Genomic DNA, 20,550 nt, shown 5'->3' on the forward strand with positions numbered 1-20,550 from the left:
ATAAAAGAGCAAAAAGGGTTTACGTCCCCTTTCTGGGGTTCGCCTGCACTGTAAGGAGGAAGGTCTGCCTCCGGCAATGAAGGTAAGTAGTATACTAAAGTATAAAACAAGGAACGGAAAATGATACAGAGGAAACTCAACAGCTGAATGCTCACGGAGCAGTTGGCAGGGCTATTGATGTTAGTGTAGTTACATAAATAAAAATTCAGATAATTAATGGAGTCATTTCAATGATGTGATGTAAGACCTACAGAAGCTGGGGACACTGTAGGGCGAGAGAGAGCACATATGAAGTATGAAGAAATCCTGGGTTCAGTCTCCAGCAGTGAAAGATATGTAAGATATGCAAGAACAGATTGGATTCTTGGCATTTCCTATGTAAAACTGAGACCTCTCCCCATCTCCCCCTTAAAAATGAGTGAGTGAGTGTTGGTGGCTCACGCCTTTCCTCCCAGCGCTCCAGAGGCAGAGGCAGAGCTCTGAAACTTCACGTTCAGCTTGATTCACATAGTGAGTTCTACATCAGCCAGGGTTGCATAATGAGACCCTGAGACCCTGTCTCAAAAAAAGGGGGGAGAGGGAGGGAGGAAATAGAGAGATGGGGGAGGGGGGACAAAGGAAAGAAAGGAAGAAGGAAAGGAAGGGGAAAGTTCGAGGTGTGATAGATACATCAGGCAACCTTTCGAAAGGAATAAAAACTTAGATTAATTTTGCTAGAGAAGAAAATGAATAATTCTCTTGTCACTTCAGAAAATGCAACAAAATTATTGTTAAAACATAAAGAACAAGTATTACAGATCTGGGTCAAGCAGTTAATCAAAATAGTTATATTGAAGACTGAGAGTAGCGAAACACTGTTAGACTTTTAATATTTTATATGAATTTGAAATCCCACATCATAATTTCTTCCTCCTTTCTCTTTCTTCTACTTCATTTCTTCTCCATTCCCCTTGTCTTCTTTTTTCTCCTTTCTCTTCCTCTTCTTTTCTTCTTTTCATTATTGGAAAATGAACCCGGGAAGCAGAGCTGTTCCATTGAGCTACATCCCAAGCAAAAATCTATTCATTTGGTTGCACATAGAGTTCTATTTCCTAACACTGAAGCTTTGGAGGACCTCAAGTCTTTGACCACCAAGGGTCCCATCACTCGCATGTACTTTACATAACACCTTTCTACAGACACATAATTTAAAAAGTAATACAATAAATATTTTAAAAATGGCTTTCAAAATCAAATAAGATTTAGATCCACAGCAGGAATTAATTTTTAATCATCAAAAGTAAAGTTTTATGATGTCTTCCTAAAGAATCCATTTTAGAATATTTTTAGTATTGAGTGATGAAAAAACTATAGTTTCCTACATTGATGTCTCTCTCTGGTGGCTTCTGATTGTCCTTTCCCTTTTGTCTACATTTTTGCCTGAATTTCTTAGGTGCATATTGTATTCAAGACAAAGATAAGAGATCAGAGGAGGGACTAGTTTGGCAACACCCTTCCCCCCACTTAAATTTTCTATGACAAGGGAGGGTAAATAATTATCCTTTTCTATGTACTACAATATAATAAGAATTATATAAAACACTGAAGAGGGAGGATGTAAATCCAAGAGTTAATGCTGAATTAATTCTCCTGTTAGTTCAGTCTTCGGTCTTTCAGAAGGGAAGGGATGACACATAGGGTGGCATTCTGGCAGGGACTGCTCAATGGAATGCAGAGAGAATGGCCAGACTAGTGGGCTTTCATCTTGAACCTCCAGAGATCGGAGGTCAGTCCATCATCTGCTGCAGAATCTTCTTGAAAGAATAAATCTGCCAACCACCCAAAGGGGGAAAGTCACCTGGATAACATTTTGGTTGCTGCAGAGATCACTGCTGCTTCACAGAACTGTGGCGACAGATAAATATGATAATTTGGCTTGAGTTGTGCACATGGGATTTCCATAGCTTTCCACGGCTGTGTTATCCTTTCACACAAAGGCTCTAGTTTTTTCCATGAGTGTCCATGGGCTGACTGAGCTCATTTCTGTAAGCACTGAACACCTGCTGTACGAAGTTGGGTGCCAGAGCACTTAACTCACAAGGAGGAACTCAGGATACGCAGAAGAAGTGGAGACAGAGTGCCTTGCGCGTAGGTGTCACTTGGTGAGTCCTATGTGGGCCATCAACTCAGCTTCCAGTTACCGAGTCCTACTGAGTTTATATAAGCTACATACAACCATGAACAAGCACTCATCCTTAAATTTGTAACTTTGGAAGAAGGGTCTGGAAAGCTAGCTTTACCAATCCCACACCGCGCCGTTTGTTACCTAAGTTCAGTATGCACTTCTTCACACGAAATGTGAAGCACTATCTCCCATTCCTAGCATGAGGGCTCATTTCGGTAATTCCAGCCCTTAGGGGGGCTAAGACAGAAGAATTTCTGTGGTTTCAAGATCAAGCTGGGGCACATACTGAATTACAGAACAGCCTAGGCTGTGTATACAGTGAGATCCTGTCCCCCATAACCCTCCAACTGCTACTACCCCAAACTAACTTTATCAATTATCTTACTGCCACGCCCTCTTAAACTCCTGTAGAAATTTGCCATAACAAAATGACAGAGCACAAAAGAATTTAGAATCGGAAGCAGGGAATATATGAGTAAGAAAGCAAACATAGGAGGTACAGGGTGTAATGGGACTAATAGTGGAAATTAAGTAGTGGTGAGCCCTCCAAAATGACTGGCAGGTTTCTCCTGTGTCTGACTCCTTTCACTTTAGAGCTATAAATACCTACTCTATTGTCCAGATAGTACATGGACTCCTTGAGTGCGTTAACACACCAAGACTGCTTCCTATCCGCCCTAAGTCTCCCACTGCGTCATACTCTGGGCTTCTTTGGCTCCTGGGCAGATATTTCTCCCCTTTTCCTTTTATGAACTGTTAACAATCTCTCAGTGTTCACCAGTCTACACTAATAAGGACAGCTGAACAGTTAATATATTTCATTGACAACGCAGTTTAATAGGAAGGCGGGAACATCTTTAAAGGAAGGGAAAGGGAAAGGTCAGTGTGGTGCGAAGATGTTGGAACTGCCCTTTGGCATGAGAGCAGGACTCTGAACGTCCAGACTATAACTAGCTGTAAGAAGTAATCAGCTTCATCCATATGTTAGAAAATCCTTTTGGTGATGTCAGGCTGTGGTGGGATGACCACACTGAAGAGCAAAGGAAGAAAAGACTGAAAAGCAGGGCGGAAGCAATAGCGGAGGGTTGTCAATGTTCATGCTGAAAAGGAAGGGTTGTTTTAAACATATTTGTTTTAGATTTTTGAAAATTTCATAATTGCATATAAAATATCTTGATCATATATACCTTCAAGTTCTCCATAAATCCTTTTAGATCCACCCCAACCCTGTTCCCATCTTTCTCTTCTTTTGTCCTCTTGTTTTTAAAAATTTCTTTGCATAACCATCAGGATCAATCTGTGCACACTCATGATTGTGGGGCTACCAACTGAAGCATGGCAGACCAACTAGAGGCCATACCCTTAATTATGGCTGTCCCTCCCCAGAAGCCATCTGTTACGCAAAGCGCCTCGGCTAGGAGTGGGGTGTCTGTGAGTGTCTCTCCCCTCTATATTAGAATGTTGACTGGCTTGCCTTAAGCAGGTCTGATGCAGGCGAGCACAGCTGCTGTGGGGAGCGCAGCTGTCCTTCATGTGCAGAAGACACCGCTCACTGCAGCCCTCCCTGACCTCGGGCTTTCTGTGTCCCCTGAGCCTTGTGGGAAGGGAGTGTGATGCAGGGCTCCCATTTAAGCTGAGCACTCTGCAGACACTCAATCTCTACATGCTCATCATTGGTGTGTTCCTGCACTGTCATCAACCATGTAAAGAAATCTCTCTGTTTAGGTCTGAGAGCTGTGCTAATCTGTGGGTACAAAGGATTCTATCAAATGGAGAACATGGAACCTTTCGAACGTGACAAATGTCAAGTGGAAATGAAATATTAGTGTTTTTGAAAGATTTCTCTGACTGTAGTAAACTCATTGGTATAATGAGCTTGACTTAACTAACAGTAATTCTAGAGAACACTGTCATTGCTTTGAATGAGGGAGATGGGCATGCAAAAGCCGTCTTGACACACGGAATGCTGAGGTGGAAGGCAGTGGAGAACTGCCTGATGGAGAAAGTCAAGGGCACATGAGAAAATGCATGCAGCCAAGAAAGGGTACAGTCAAGTAACCACAAGGAGCCAGACTGTCCCTGAGTGAATCAAGTGGCTGCTAAGGTCAATGGGCATAGAATGTGCTGCAGCCACTGATGGCCGTGTGTCAACACCATTGCTCCTGAGCTTCCCCGTGATGGCTGGGTGTTCCAGCCTAAGAACCTTGTCCACAGCAAAGCCTGTCCAAACACAGTATTTCCAAATTCACGAGACACCTGATCCAGATGCACCCAGTGGCACATGTACACAGAGGGACTGCCATTTTCCATGGCTCTACTTCAAGATGGAAGTGCAAGCCACATGTCACATACTAAGTCCTTAATGTCCATAAGCAGACAACCCCTCAGCTTGCTGTCTTAGGGTAGAAGAGAGTACACAATTCAGAAAAATTAAATATTTCTAATAAAGAATTTTAATCTTATAATCTTTGTCTTCTAAGCATGATTCCCATTTAACAGCCTATCAGTTTATTGTAACTAGGTCAAGTTTAAGTTTTAATTAAAATGTATTCCTTCCTTATATAAATTCAATTTGATATGGTTTTGAAAAGAAGATTACTATACACATTTTATTTTTTAAATATTTAAGTATATCAAATTATAGTTTGTTGATAATGATCACAGCAAAGGGCATTTTTAAAAATCACAAAACTGGTAAGAATTAGTTTTGTACCCATGTGAAAATTACTAGGATAAGGAAAACATAAAAATATTACGCAAATGATGACATGAAAACTATTTCTATAGTACTTTTAATTTCCATTTGCATATGTGTTAACTAGCAAATGACAGAAAATAAAATATACAGCTATATTGATTGCTCCATATTGTGTTTCTATGCTCTTTCCTACGATCAAATTAACAGGAAATGAGGTAAGTCACTGTCGGTCAATTACTACTAAGGACAGTTCTATACAGGATGCTCATCTCCAGAGCACTGGCCTCTGCCATTTGAATCTGGAGTGTCACAAGCACCTTGGGACTGGGCTGAGCCTCAGGAAGCAATGCTTTCCTTTAGTGAATTCAATAATAGGCCTTTGCGTACAGCCACCAGTAGGTGGAGCAGACAGCATAATTTATTACTGAGAACAAGGGCAAAGGAATGAAAGTCGGTTTCTTTGGACTAAAACAAATCTGTAAATGAGATTTTCTTCAAAGGAAATATGCCCTGTATGTGTTAGATTTGGTTTGACTGGTTACTGAATCAAAATAAATAACTTTATTAAATAATCAATCTTCGCAGAAAGATAAATTTACAAATGGAGGCATTGCTTGCATTTTACTTTATTCAAATCAACTAAAATTAGCTTTCCTTTCAAAAAAATTTTCCAGGGACAAGGAATTTTTTGATGTGTTCATTTAGTAAGGACGTTGAACACAATTCTGCTTTTCAGGTGGCGGGGCATAACAAATAGTATTTTCTAGGAAATATAATTGACTAATCCTGTTATGTCTGCAGCAACAAATTAACCTTATTACTACTAGTAAATGGTGATTGATTATTTATGCAAATAAGTTGCCGTGTTCGGCTTTCTGATTGAAATAAACATATAAAAGAGGCACTTTACTATGACTTGAACTTTTTAATTAATAAAGCCCTGAGGGGTGTGTTAATTCACCCATTGCAATATTAGTTATTTACTCATGTAACTCCTATTAGCACAAACATATTTGCTTGAATAAAGATGAGATAACAATAAAACTATGAATAGCTCCTGAAACTATTTTTAAAAAATACATCAGATTCATACTAAAATAGGCTTAAAAAAAGCTTAAACTATGCCTGTAAGTATCAATACATCAGCATAACCAGTCGAGGGTTATTAATTCATTAAATAGCATTATCAAATATAGAAATTAATAAACACAATTTTGCTCTGCTAAATTCAGCAGTGTTTTCAAAGCATTGTTTGCCTAATGTTTTCTATCTACTAACAGTATTAGGCTACATTAAAACTATAGGAATATAATGTCAATACATTACTATTGTACAATGCAAATTAATAATGCCATTACTAAATTGTTGAAACTCCCAATAAACTATGTTGTCTTCTAAAGATGCTACAGACATTCTTTTTACAAAGTTCAACAAAACTGTTTGCGTACAAATAAACTTCTCACACACACAAAAACAGAACTTTCACTTGCTACTGACAATCAGAATGTGAGAAGTGAAACATCCTGTCCTAGACACAAGCAGTCCAGGGGAGTTAGCATTGACAATTAAGAATATTTTTAAATCCAAAGTTCAGTTTCCACCCAATAGCCAAGTCATTAAGGCAAATGAGAAACAATACTCACATAGAGTGTATATTTTTGTTTCTTATATAGGGAAAGTATTTAAAATTTTTGTATCAGCAAAATCAAAACTGAAAATGGTTGTTAATCTTAGTGAGACTGCTTATAGATAGCAATTTTTTTCCTATTGAAAACTTTGTGTGACAGCCGACTTATGAGGCTGAGTGTTCCTCATGGCTAAGGATCCGTTAGTATAACCACACACGCACTAAATTCCCAGCACAGGACCCATGGAGGGTAGGCATTCAGAGACATGCGAGTCAGAGGACAGGCTGAGGGGGGCTACAGTCAGTGTAGCAAAGCTCTACCTCGAGTGTATCATGAGACAAACACTGAAGCAAAGGAAGCAGACCGGATCTACTGGCTGTGTAGCAAGGCTTGCATTTGCCATCCTCTGGCAGCATCCGAGCCCATGGACCAATGAACAGATTGGACAATAAGGTGTTATCACTCTTATATTTTATCACCAAGATGTTTGCCCTTGGGGGGGTGCGGTCCTCCATAAGTTCAAAGGTTATCCTTTTATCTCCTTAGTTACCTATAGTTACATTGTAAGATCACCATCATTTCATAATCCAAATTACCAGGCTGATAGAATCTCTGACATCTTTATAATTTTCTCCAAGTGAGGAGGTCTGACAACACAGCCTCACCTGCAATGTCCCAACACCAACGGCACCGGGTACATTAATATCATTAATAACTAAAACAAATAAAAGAAAGGAGCCAGCTCCCTCCTGCCACCATCAGGCGCTTGGGGCTTGAACCAAGGGTATTAGACTTGGTGGCAACTGCCTTTATCTACTAAGCTATCTCACCAGCCAATTCACACATTTAAAACCTTATTTCTCTGGGCAGAATATTCTATGTACAATGCATGCATTCTCAGCAACCATAACAAAATCTTAAGTATAAGAATACATTTCTAAATACTCTAAATTCCTCATTTATCTCTCCATATGAAGCAATTTGTTAAAAAGCTTTACTTGACAATGTCTATCAAAATTTAGAAAAGGAAGAATTTTCTTAATCTCAACATTCATTCAATTAAAAGAGAAAGCCTGAAAGCCAGCTCAGCTTAATAACTTGCTAGTTCTTGATCATTTCACAACACAACAATAAGCCCCTTAGAATGAGCTTTGAAGGCAAGGTTATGCCCTCCGTGTTGTATTATCACTGTGGTGGGTCACTCTGCTGGCTTGGACCTTTCTGCCAGTGGCTCGGGGGGCTGCCTCTATGAAGCACTGTCACAGGCCAATCATGGCGCCCGCGCACACCACACAAAAACACGAAATTGAACTGGAAGTAGTGTCTTTGTGGTATCTTTTCAACAAGTCATGTCCTATCCAGTCTGCTAGTTTATCTCTGTCAAGCTAGGGGTCCAAGTGGCTCATGGGAGCTGCCAGGCACAGGTAGACTAACCTGCTTTGTGCTGAGCAGGTAATGCATCTTGCGGGCTTGGTAATCTTTTTGCTTCTCCTCTCGTTCCAGGAGAACCTTTCTCTCTTCTCTCTCTTTCATTTCTGCGAACTCCTCCAAAGCCTCCCTGCATCAAAATCGTTAGCAGTTACTCTGTTGGCATCTGTTGATTCGCTAATTCTTTCACTGATGATAATCAAGTTTTTTGAGGGGCAATGATCAGGCACATCCATCAAAATCAAGGGTGCAATTTATCTTGCCTGTGAGTTCTGTGGAAATCTTTGCCGTTGTTAGACAGCGTTTAAGTGACTTTGTCATGATGGGGCTTTCAGCACCAAAGCGTAGATGTTACAATTAATGCAGCAGCAGAGGGAATGCCAAAGTCCAGTGTAAAGGGAGTGGCTTTCTATGCCACCTGTGTCCTTTGTTGAAGATTAGCTATTTTGGCAATATTTAAATATCTCAAGAACGTTGTAAGTTTTAAATTTTCATTTTTATGTACAAATGTCTACTTACTTAATTTGTATATAAATCACTTTTATTTTAAAGTCCATATTTTTACATGCTTAATTGTTCTGTTTACCTCAGTTACAGCTCAGCTAATACCAATAAGATTGCACATATTATCCTGCATCTAAAGAATTGATATTTTAATCAATTATATAAGTAATCTAAATAAAGGGTTAGATTAAGTTAAATATTTTCTAAGGCATGAGAAATCCACTAAAATAATACAAAAAGTCCTTATTTATGTATATGTCTAAGAAATTTAAATGAAAAAATAAGCTTTAAATTATACTGTGTGATAAATAGCTTCCAAATAGGACATGATATTATCAAATAAGGAAGAAAGACTACATCTTTTGTTTTCATTGGACAGATTTATCACTCATGTCAGACCAGCATTTTAATTCCGCTGTTTTATTTTAAAAATAGATACCTAACTTGGTGTCCACTTCTATATGTAAAATTTCAAATAAATCACCTTAGTCTTTGCTTCATATATATGAGGGAAGACTAGAAGGAGATATACTAAAAAGGAAAAAAGAAAGTAAACGGCTTCTCCGTGCTTCCTGAGTACCTGGTAAATTTTTTGTTGCAATTCCCCCTTATAAGCTACCAACACTTCACACAAGGTTACTTATGAAACACTGTGACGTTTAAAAATCACCATGCTAGGCTCCTGTAGCAGAGCAATTTTTTTCAACATAAGATTAAATTGCAAAATAAATGAATTACTTGGAGTGGCATGGCCCCCTATTTTGCTACCCTTCCCTTGAAAATTGCTTATTAATATGAAAAAGGAGGCATAAAATGGCCTGTCTTCCTTTATGCATGGTATTTGGGGTGCTTCTGCACCCACCAACCTGGGCTAGCTTCACATTTAGATTGTGTTGGCAAGCTGGCACAGTGACCTCTCTGACTGCATCTCAAGGCTATTATTAATCGCTAAGTAACCTGGTAAAGCCAAACAAATTTGTTTCCATTGAAAGCATCTCTGTCTGTGTCTGTGAATTTGTTCTGTACCAAACAAACCTCATTAACTGTGTCCACTTTTTGACAAAGAAGCAGGAGTTAGAGGAAATGGTGACCTTTCTTTGTCCTTAAGGTACACATTTCAAGACAGTTACATATGAGCAAATGAAAATTTTTACCAGGAAAAATAACAATCATGTTACACAAAAACATAAGTGCATGATAAATTTTAATCTTTTAGTTTTATTATTATGTAAAAAATGTGTAAAAAATAATCAATTCCTCTATGATTCCTCTTACAAGCCTCTGAGGTAATTTAGAATAGATGTGCAGGCACTGAGTGTCCTAGCTCATATAATGTAAGAGTGAGGCCAAGTAAGAACTTGTTAGCAGTAAGAGTAGACCAAGACCCTCTGGACTTCAGGCTATGTAACTGCAGAAGAGGCTGCAGATGCCGTCCCTGCAGACACGAGACCGAGAGGGTACTTTCTACTGCCTTAGCCATGCATGTCTTTTGTCTTATGGTCCTATTTTCTGTTATAGAAAATACGCAGACTTTCTGCACCGTTTTCATTGCCTATGAATATTCTGTGATAGCACTTTAAATACAAAGATTAAAACTACTGTAAATACAAAGATTTATATTTGAGTACATTTTACTCATGGCATTTATAGTGATAAATATTTGCATATTCTAGAATCAACATGATAATAAAAATAAAAGTAGCCACTGGGAGGCAATGTAGTGGAGCAGTTAGGACATTCTCTGCAGTGACCCTGACTATACAAGCTACACTGTGCTTTTTGCTTGCTGTCTAACCTCTGAACTCCAATACCTTCATCTAGAAAAGAAAAATACAATAATATTTCCATCTTCCTCACTAGGTGATTGTGAGGGTCAGATAAGCTGAATCTATGCAGAGTGATGCTCTGGAAGCCTTCATTTCCTTCAGCATTCATACATACGCGGTGCAGGGCTACTCACTTTATTAACCACAGCTCTTTCGTGCTGTGTCTAATCCCTTGATGACACTCTTCCTTCTGGTAAGTGCATACTGTGTGGTTGAAATGTCACAATGAGAACACGGCACCTGGCTTCCTAGGAGGCACGAGGCATGAGCAAAACTTTCACCCACAGGAAAGAAAGGAGAAAATAAAATGCAGACAAAGCTCTCTTTCCTCCATCCTCCTCATACTACATCGTGGAGACAGGTCACCTTGAGGAGAGTTTTACCCTCCGATCCTGGAAGAAAGCTGTATGGCTAACTGGACAAGCACATCTGCTAGGGTCTGTTGCATCACTATGGGCTGTGTGTGCAGACAATGGTCAGAGCTGGTTGCTTACCGAATCACATTCCCCATCGCTGGACTAAAGCACCCTAGTCTGCCGCTGCCAGGAGTGGTGGCTGCTGACTGCTCCTAGCTGAACCCACTAGTGGAAACTAGCAGGTTGCACTTGCTGACTAAGGGAAGACACAGGCCTGGGACCTCTGCCCCAGTGTGGAACACTGTAAGGGTTCATCCAAATCCCAGAGCTCCTGAGGCTGACTGGCACCAATGCAGAGCACTGCTCCCTCTGCACTCTTCCCCCTCTCAGCTTCCAGCTCGTACTCACTCACTAGACCCCTGGCTCAGTCTCTCTGCACTGGAAGCGCGCACATTTCCTTTTGTTCACCCTTGCTGCACTGATCTTGAACTGTCCAAACAGTATGAGCACTTTAGTCATTGTTTGCTTGGAGGAGTTTCCTAGGGAAGATACGTAGATTATCTGATTTGATACTCTTCGTGTCCTATAGGGGAAACAATGCCCCACTGAATAGATTATATCAGTTTGGTTTACAGATAAATAGAGACTAAATCTCTACTGAACACCCATAACTAGAAAGTGGAATTAGAATCTAAATCTGACTCCAAAACTGATGACTTTAAATCATAATATTAAATTCATATGATGTTATTTTGCTTAATCTAGCATTTTACTTAGATATCAATAAGATTTCTCTCTCTGACAAGTAGCTACACTATTTTTCAAAGCACACATAGGACGAGGATGAAGCTAGTTTGGCAATGGTTTAATGACTCCTTCCCCATCGGTTCACAGCTTTAGAAGTAGGTAGCTACGTAGAAACATGGAACATGATTTTTATGAACAGCCATAAGTCTCTCTTCCCTAAGATATGCTTTCCACTCGCTATTTGTTAAGTAAAACCTGCAGGATGCATCTTACTTTTAAAAGGACAACTAAATTGAAAAGCTACTTAGGCGGTACTAGGCACACGAAACTAACAAGCAGTAAAATGTTACAAGGACTTGAGGCTAGACCCTGGCTCTGTCCATCCTACTCAGCAATGCTTCCTGTTGGCACCACCCTGGTTCAGTCTCAGCAAGTTCCATCCTGACACTGGGAGGATGAGCACTTTCAGTAGAGAATGCGCACTAACTGCAGCAGCTGTCCTTCACTTACAGAGCAGCTAACTGCAATGCCCTTCCCAAGGCTCTTCTCATTCAAAACACTGTAAATTTGTTTTTCCTCCAAGAACTTTAAAAACAAACAAACAAACAAACAAACAAACAAAAAAACCTTACAATTGGGACTGGAGATATGGTCCCATGATTAAGAGACTGCTCTTCCAGAGATCCTGAGCTCAATTCTCAGCAACCACATGGTGGCTCACAATCATCTACAGATGCCCTCTTCTAGTGTGTCTGAAGATAGCTACAGTGGACTCATATACATTAAATAAATAAATCTTTAAAATCTTACAGTCATGCATTTATACATACATTTATTTGCTATCTGAGTCTTCCACTAGACTGCAACCTCCATAAAAATAGAGATTCCATCTATGCTGTTCCTGTCTATTGTAATAAAAAAGTCAATCTACTTTGTAAGATAGTCCTGGATGGTAGAAACATTGTGGTAAGCATAAACTCTACTAAAGGATTTACTATCTCCATGTAAGAATTCAGGTCTCTGTATATAAATGATGGCAGAAACTCCAGGGGAATGACAGACAGGTGATGACACTCTCTCTCAGTCCTGACATTCCTTCCTTTCATGCAGTAACTTGTGCATTCCCACAACACACACTTTCTCTTGCTACAATGACTTGCTAAATTGTTTCTTAATTTTCCATAAAGTCTATGCCAAACAAGAAAAGTACTTTCAATAACAAAAATTTTGAGAAACAATACCCTACTCAAAAGTATTTCCATAAACAATCCATATTAAAGTTCTTATGGGTCTTGAGGTCAAAGTCAGTTGTCAGGGCTGTGACAAGTACCTTGTTCACTCACTAAGCTAGCCCACCAGCCCTCAAAGATCTTTCTCCATTCTTTCAAAAAAGCTTCATAATATTTACTTAGCTGTTTTAACCATCATACGCCTCCATTCTTCTTTCATGGGACTAATATACTATAGAGTTTATTTATTACAGGTGCATGCATGCATAATGTATTTCTTGAAGTAGTCCTACTAAGTGCTAGGGTACTGATAGTTATGTCTGTTTAACTAGGAAGGCTATGTGGTAATTTGAGGGAAGGAATTCAGTATGATAATCCAGAGAAAGTAAAAGGCAGGCGAATGCTTTTACTGATCTGGAATCCTAGATTGTTTACATAGCAAACCCCTGAGGGTGGCCTTCGCTGCATTGTGTACTTCACTGCATTGAGAAGTAGTGTTTGCTGTTGTCACTTTCCCTAGCACATGGAGACTGAGAGAGATGAGATTTTCTGCCAGCAAGTGTGTTCTCTCCATGTACAGGATCTGCTGCACCTTTGCTTCCTAGTCTATAAAACTGGGAGGAAACCAACCAGGAAACGTGTGTATTTAATCTAGTATCTGTCATTTTGTTATAAGGGGCACAAGCAGGTCAAACTCCAAAGCTCAGGATGGTGGAGCTCATTCACTAAGGTGTGCTTCTGAAAGGCCCTTCTCTAGTACCTACTGTGGGTATCCTATACAGTCACTGCCATAGACCGTGTGAATCTACTCAGCAGTCAACAGCACACCCAGTCCTTGGAGGTTTGATTTGAGAAACAAGTGTTGTACTTCGAGGGCTCTTCTGTATCTTACAGTGGAACCAGGACTCTCTTACCCTGTGTCATGGCTGTGGAAGCTACTACAAACAAAAATTGTAGGTACCATGTAGACTAGCCAATCAGAACTCCTGGAGGGCCCTAGGAATGTAGACTGTGGGATTGGGGAGGAGATTGAGAAGGGCCCATTTTGTTCACAAGTGTGATGTCATAAAGAAACTCCGTGGTGATCCAGTAATGATCCTAACACGCATGTCACCACGTGAGCAAAGTCCTATGAGAGGCCACCTGACAAGATGTGTGCATCACAATAGATTCTTGAGAAAGATAACTTGAGAGAGAAACACAGATGATAGGACATGTTTTTTAAAGCACATCACCAAAAGCAGCAGAGGGAAACAGTGATAATATTGCATAGAATTCTCAAGTCAGCACAGAAGCTGATGGCCACAGCAGCTTGGAGAACACTGGTAAGGACGCTTATGGAAATCGCCTGGCCATTGTTAGCTGTTCTGACAGCAAGTCTGAAGTTTTAAAATACAACAGGTAAGCACTACTCATGTTTGCTATGGGTATATTATGACATAATAAGTTTCATTCATATGAAAGTACTATTTACATTTTTAAGCTAAAATATATCATTTCATCCTCCCCTTTCCTCTGTCCAACTTCTCATGTACTAAATTCAATGGACTCATTTTAATTGTACACACACACACACACATAACACACACACACGTGCACACACAATTTAGCAATTCCTGAAAAGGCTTTGTTTCAACAAAAGATATGGTTCTCTCAAGAACATCTAAGCTGTTTTAAGAGCTAACATCAAGAAAACAATGCCCTCTTAGTCAACATATGCAGACCTCATATGCAGGAGACTGAACCAGCACAAACAGGACACGGTTGGGTCTGCATCAGGTCCTCTGTGTATATTATGGCTTCTAGTTTAGTATTTTATGTGCTTCCTGAGTGTGTGACTTGTCTTGGGCTTTTTTCCTTCTGTTGGTTTGTCTTGTCCTACACTGATTGTAGTGCTTTTTTTTTTTTTAAAATATGGATTTATTTTATGTATATGAGTACACTGTAGCTATCTTCAGACACATACCAGAAGAGGGCATCAGATTCTATTACAGATGTTTGAGACCCACCATGTGGTTGCTGGGAAGTGAACTCAGGACCTCTAGAAAAGGAGTTGGTGCTCTTAACCACTGAGCCATCTCCCCAGCCCCTCTGTTAGTGCTTTTTTATCTTATTCTATTTTAATGTGTTATATTTTACTATCTCTTAGGAGGTTGCTATTACCTGATGAGAGACAGACAGAGGAGTGTATCCTGATTGGAGAGCAAGTGGGGAGCAATTGTAAGGAGCAGAGGGAAGGTATACATTTTATTTTCAATAAAAGGAAAAATAGTTAATATCATGAAATGAAATAACTGACCCATTATACATGTCACATGTATGTTTGAGATATTAAAGAAAATAACATGTAAATTCTAGTTCCTGTTTCCAAGGAGCTTGAAAATGAAAATCCACCACCTCCCCCACCTATCTGTCTTGAGAGAACAAGTCTCTGAAGGAGATATTTGCACAGTCTGGTTCAGGAATCTCACTTCTGGTGAGAAGGATCAGGGGAGGCAGGATGGGGTGGTAGCCTTGCAACTGGAAAAAGAGTAGAGAAGGCTTTTGCTAAACACAGGAAGGAGGAATACAGGGGAGTGGTATGAGATACAGTTGTGTCATTTATGGTCTCTTTCTCTCTCTCTCTCTTGTTGCAGGAAATAAAAAAGAAAGAAAGAAAGAAAGAAAGAAAGAAAGAAAGAAAGAAAGAAAGAGCAAGTCCCCTTGCTTCACCCAGCTAGTCTGCCCTAGCCGTCTGGCCGGCTGGCTCTTTTCTCGTGGAGACTCTATGGCCCAGAGCTCCCGAAATATCTCCACCCAGTTTGCTAAGTTCCCACTGGTGGGTTGCTACCACGCCAGCCCCATGCTTCAAATCCTCCACAGCCTTTGTGGTGCACATCAGGCAAACCAATGATTTGCCTTCCTACGTTTCTCTCTTGAACACAGATGAGGCACCACATGAAGAAAAACACAAAACAAACTTAGTTCAGAAACGACAGTAACTCAATTGCTGGGCATAGCAACTAAAATCCTAATCTTGTAAGCCTTATTAAATCTAAATCCTCAGGTGGCGAATCCTGATGGGTCAGCCATTGAAACTGGGAGACACTCATAGCTATGTCTTGTCCTTAAGCTATCCCTGTTGAAAAAGAAGCTAACTCTCTCCTGCTTCCTCTCTTCCCCTATCTAACCCGTAAGTCCCGCCTACTTGGCCAGTGATTGGCTCCTTTATTCATTAGAGGATGGTTCACAAGAATGCACCTGAGTATGTGACCTCTCTCTCTCTCTCTCTCTCTCTCTCTCTCTCTCTCTCTCTCTCTCTCTCTCTCTCTCTCTCTCTCAACAGCATAAATCACATTTATAATAGAAGACCATTCCCGGGCCATTGCTAGATACATGAACAGCAGCAACTGTGTGAACACAACTAGATATTTTAGGACTGGGAAGAAGGTTCAAGACTATCACACTGGTCGCTGTTGTAAAGTGAGGACCTAGGTGCTGCTCTGACCTCAGAGCTGTCTTCTCATTTACTCGCTTTGCAGGAACTCAGAAGCACTGAGACCCACTCAGAGAGCATTCACGAGAATCTTTTTTTTTTTTTCCTTTCTGCTTGGTCTTTTGAATCAAACTATTTGAAAAAATTCTGCATATTATATTACTTCTAAAATATTCATTGTATGTGGTGGGGAGGAGCATCTTTAGGGCCGGCTGTGCCAGAGATCTGGGAAGAGGGAGACTTCAGGAGTCTATGAGGGTGAGTCTAGCTGAGACTCCGAGCAGTGGGAGATAGGGAGTCCTGTATCCAGGCAGGCCTCCCAGGGGACAGATAAGGACACTAAGCCATCCACCCAAAACCTTCAGCCCAAAATGTATCCTGTCTACAAGAATTGCAGGGACAAAGATTGAGCAGAGACTGAGGGAATGGCCAACCAATAACAGGCCCAACTTGAGACCAATCCCATGTGCAAGAACCAATCCCTGACACTATTAATGCTACTCTGTTGTGATTGAAGACAGGAGCTTAGAATCACTGTCCTCTGAGAGGCTCCACCCGGCAACTGACTACAAGAGACATAGAGACCCACACCCAAACATTAGACAGAGCTAAAGGGTGTTATGGAAGAGTTTAGAAAGGACTGAGAGACCCACAGAGGATAGAGATTCCACAGAAGACCAAAAGAGTCTACTAAGCTGGAACCTCGGAGGCTTCGAGAGACTGAACTACCAGTCAAAGAGCATTCATGTGCTGGTTGTAGCCCCTTCTCCCCCACATATGTAGCAGAAGTGCAGTTTTGTCTTCATGCAGGTCCCCCAACGACGGAGCAGGGACTGTCCTTGACTCTGTTGTGTGCCTGTGGATTCTATTCCTTCCCCTAACTGGGCTGCCTCGTCTGTCTTCAGTGGGAAAGAAGGAGCCTGGTCATGCAGGGATTTGATGGGCCAGGATGGGTTGGTACTCAGAGTGGCCTCTCCTTTCTCAAAGGAAATAGCAGGGGGGTTGGGAGAGGGAGAAGGGAGGGAGTCTGGGATCAGAAGGTTAAGTGAATAAATAAGTAAAAGGAAAACATTCAAAGTATAATACTTGGGTGTGAAATTATGTTGTTTTAAAGGAAATAAAAGTATATATATATATATACATATATATATATATATTTCTTTGAACTTTTCTAATTAATATGGTTCCTAAATCCAAACATCCACCCATATATATATATAATAAATTATATATATATTTATGATGGCAAGTAATTGAGAACAGCACAGGCTCAGTATAAGAACAGGACAACAGTATATTAAGCTCAGGATTCCAAGTATTTCACAGACATTTGTTTATCCTCACATCACTGCATGAGGTCAGCAAGGTCTTATCACGTAAGGTGCCTGTGCTCTCAGTAAGTGCAAGGGCTCTGCAAATGAAACCTTTGAGAGCAGCACCCTAGGTGTACCTGCATACGGGTAGATCAAGCCCATCACACTATTCTCTGTGCAGTTTTGTCGGAATTAACTATGCACAAACATCAACTTGCAGAGTTGCTTAGGCTGAGTTCAGAGTTGATGTGACTGATGCTCTCTTACTTCACAGGACACATTAACTGTAGGAGAGAAAGAGCCTTAGGAAAACCATTGCTTCATGCACAGCCATGCTTCCTTGAAGTATCACTGATGACCAAATAGTGAGGTTAGCCGGCATCTGAGGAGATGGATAAAATAATCAGGAATTCTGGGTGGATGTTTGGATTTAGGAACCATTTTAAGTAGAAACTGACGGGACTGTCCCCAGCAGACGGAGTGAAAGGACACGTGCTCAGAGGCGGCACCGACACTAAATCAAATCAAGCCTGCAGGGAAGCCAGCAGCACCGGTGCACACCTTTAACCCTGTAATCAGGAGGCAGAGGCGGACGTGTCTGTGAGTTCCGGGCCAGGTCTACATAGTTACAGGCTAGCCAGTTTTGCCTACTACTCAGTGAGTCTCTGTCTCAGCAAACAAATGGGGGGAAAAAGCAAGCAACCAACCAAACCCAACAAAATGTACACAGAAAATGAATCCAGAAAAAAAAAAAACTCTTAGAAAAGAAACACAGAAGAGTAGAGTGAGATCTAGGTTCTAAGAGAAGTTAGAGGACCATGGTTGGCAGTGTTGCTGTGCCTCAGAAGTCAGATGAGATGAAGGCAAATGCTAAGGTAATCAGTGACACAACCTTCCAGCAAGTCACCTTCCTCAACACTGAGCCACGACAGCACACACACTCCTTCCAGGAAGACTGACCGAGTTTGTATATTAATACCGGAAGCATCTGCTCGTAGAGTAAATAGACAATCCAGTCTGCACCTGCAGTTAGACCCTGCAGTCTGCCATCATGTCAATTAGTGCGTCTTCATATAAAACAGATAAAAATGGCATAAACAGCCAATACTGTGGAGTGATGTGGGCGTTTGCAGAATAAGCTGTTATTTTCTTCAGCCCTTAGGCTATCTCTTACCATAAGAGCTTATAACCTACATATAATGAGATAATGACAAACCTCGATGGTTTAGCTTGCTGAGATTAGAACACTGTATTTTAGAGATGAAGTTTATTGAAATGCTATCTTTGGTTATCATATTATTCTCTTTATTTACACAATAGCCATGGTGCTCTACTTGTGTCCTTGAAATAGGGAACAGGGACACCATAGTATGAAAAGTGGCCTAGCTGCTGGAGTTCATAAATTTTGCTCAGCTTTGGATGAGTTCAAAGAATTGCCATGTAAGAAAAGCCTTACAGAGGGATTTATCTGATTATGGCAGTAATAATTACCCAGCTGTTTATTGCAGATAGAGAAATAATTCATGTAGGCAATAGGCCGTGGTGGCAATGACACTCCACATTTAGTAAATATGCAAACTGTTCACTTCTAATTAACGGAGCTAGAGGATGCCCTTATTAAATGTATAAACTAAAAGTGCCTTCCTGACAAGTGATGAATTGTTACAATGCACAAACTCTTGCCACAGAATTATTGGAGTGAACTTGGGGCTTAACTTCATTAAGAGATCTTGTGGGATAGTTAAATGAGGATGGACAGCGTAACAAGGCTTACCTGACAGCCAATGCTATGCTTGAGCTTAATGGGACTGCACCTTTCCCTCTGTCCTACTTAAGTTCAGATTCACAGTAGATAAACTGGGAGACTCATAAGTTAATTTCACTTTGAATGAGCAAAAGAATTGAAATAACATGACATCCCACTTAGAGGTGACCAAACGTTCACCTATTGAATAAATCTACAAAATAACCATTTCTTTCGATTCAAGTTTCTTTCCATATCAAAAGCTAAACATTTACCACTCCTTTCCTTGATTTTAAAATAATGTTTAACAAAAACAAATGGTTTATGGGTTGACTCTAAATTATACATGGATTAGCCTTAAATCACATTTTAAATAGTAAATGGATGACTTTTATGAAAAATAACACGATATAGAAATCAATCATAACTCTGATTTTATCTATTTTTCTCCAAATAATTAGGAAATGATTCATTGTCTGCATTTATGGCTGAGTTTTCCACAGCAAACACTTATTCCATATCAAGCAGCTCTATGACCTCTCACATCCCCCATAGTAAGAACCAGATGGAAACTGCTATGAGTGAAAGCCCTTGACTTAATCAAACAAAATTAATTGTGTCAAAGCGGTTGGCTGAGGCTGGCCTCTTATCCATGATCCTCCTTCCTCTGTCTCTGTAGGCTGAGATTATGTGTGCCAGCATGCCTGACATTGCTAAAGTGTGTTTCTTTAGTGTACACCAAGCAACTCTATCTATTTTACAGGTTTGCTGTGCAAATTGAGGCAGATGAATTTACAGTGAATTTTGGAAATATTCAATAGGAAGATTTTACATATTTATGGGTATGAGACAGATAAACATGGAGCTAAGTTGAGAAATTTGTAAAATTTCCATGAAGAAGTGATATCAAAAAGGATGACTGAGGGACTAAAACGTATGTTATGAGCATGCATGTCACCTGTCATATGTGTTGATGACATGTATTGCAGGGTACTAAGACACTGACATGCTAATGAGCAGAGGTGCACAAACAAGCCAAGACAACAGATGAACAATAACGTCTTTGGAGGAAAGGAAGGAATGGAAACCTGTTCTTCCACTCCCACAGCACTGCAGAGCTTGGACCTTGCTTCTGTCTGCTGGCAGGAAGGAACATCAGAATGCATAAAGATCAATTCAATGTGTATCTGAAGAATTCTGCGAGCTAGTGTCCTGGGCTTACCAAGAGGTTTGTGGGAGAAGGCTGATGCTGACAGAACCCATGCATGGGAAGGCATTCTGAGTCTACCTAACTTTGCACTGAAGTCCTCTTGGTCCTCTGGACCCAGGCCTCTTGACATGGTGTCATCTTTACAAAAACTGGTTGGCACAGGAGAGAGAAAAGAGTGTGAATCTCAGAGGCTGGCTGAGGAGCCAGCACAGCACTGGCAAGAATCCA

General features: G+C 40.5%; 1 protein-coding gene and 1 long non-coding RNA gene across 2 annotated transcripts in view; one reads left to right on the plus strand and one right to left on the minus strand.

The window, feature by feature from the left end:
- Positions 1–20,550, minus strand: part of Spata17 (spermatogenesis associated 17) — a 160,985-nt gene that overhangs the window by 80,517 nt on the left and 59,918 nt on the right. The window contains exon 6 of the mRNA XM_021158392.3: positions 7,925–8,048. Coding sequence (XP_021014051.1) covers positions 7,925–8,048 — 124 coding nt within the window. The remainder of the gene's footprint in view (positions 1–7,924; positions 8,049–20,550) is intronic.
- LOC115031313 (uncharacterized) lies at positions 13,763–15,657 on the plus strand. The gene is made up of 3 exons (XR_003836937.2): positions 13,763–13,981; positions 14,730–14,818; positions 15,217–15,657. It is a non-coding gene; the product is annotated as an uncharacterized LOC115031313 (long non-coding RNA).

This window comes from Mus caroli, unplaced genomic scaffold (genome assembly GCF_978045245.1).
Source record: "Mus caroli unplaced genomic scaffold, Mus_caroli_1 scaffold_1, whole genome shotgun sequence".
NCBI lineage: Eukaryota > Metazoa > Chordata > Mammalia > Rodentia > Muridae > Mus > Mus caroli.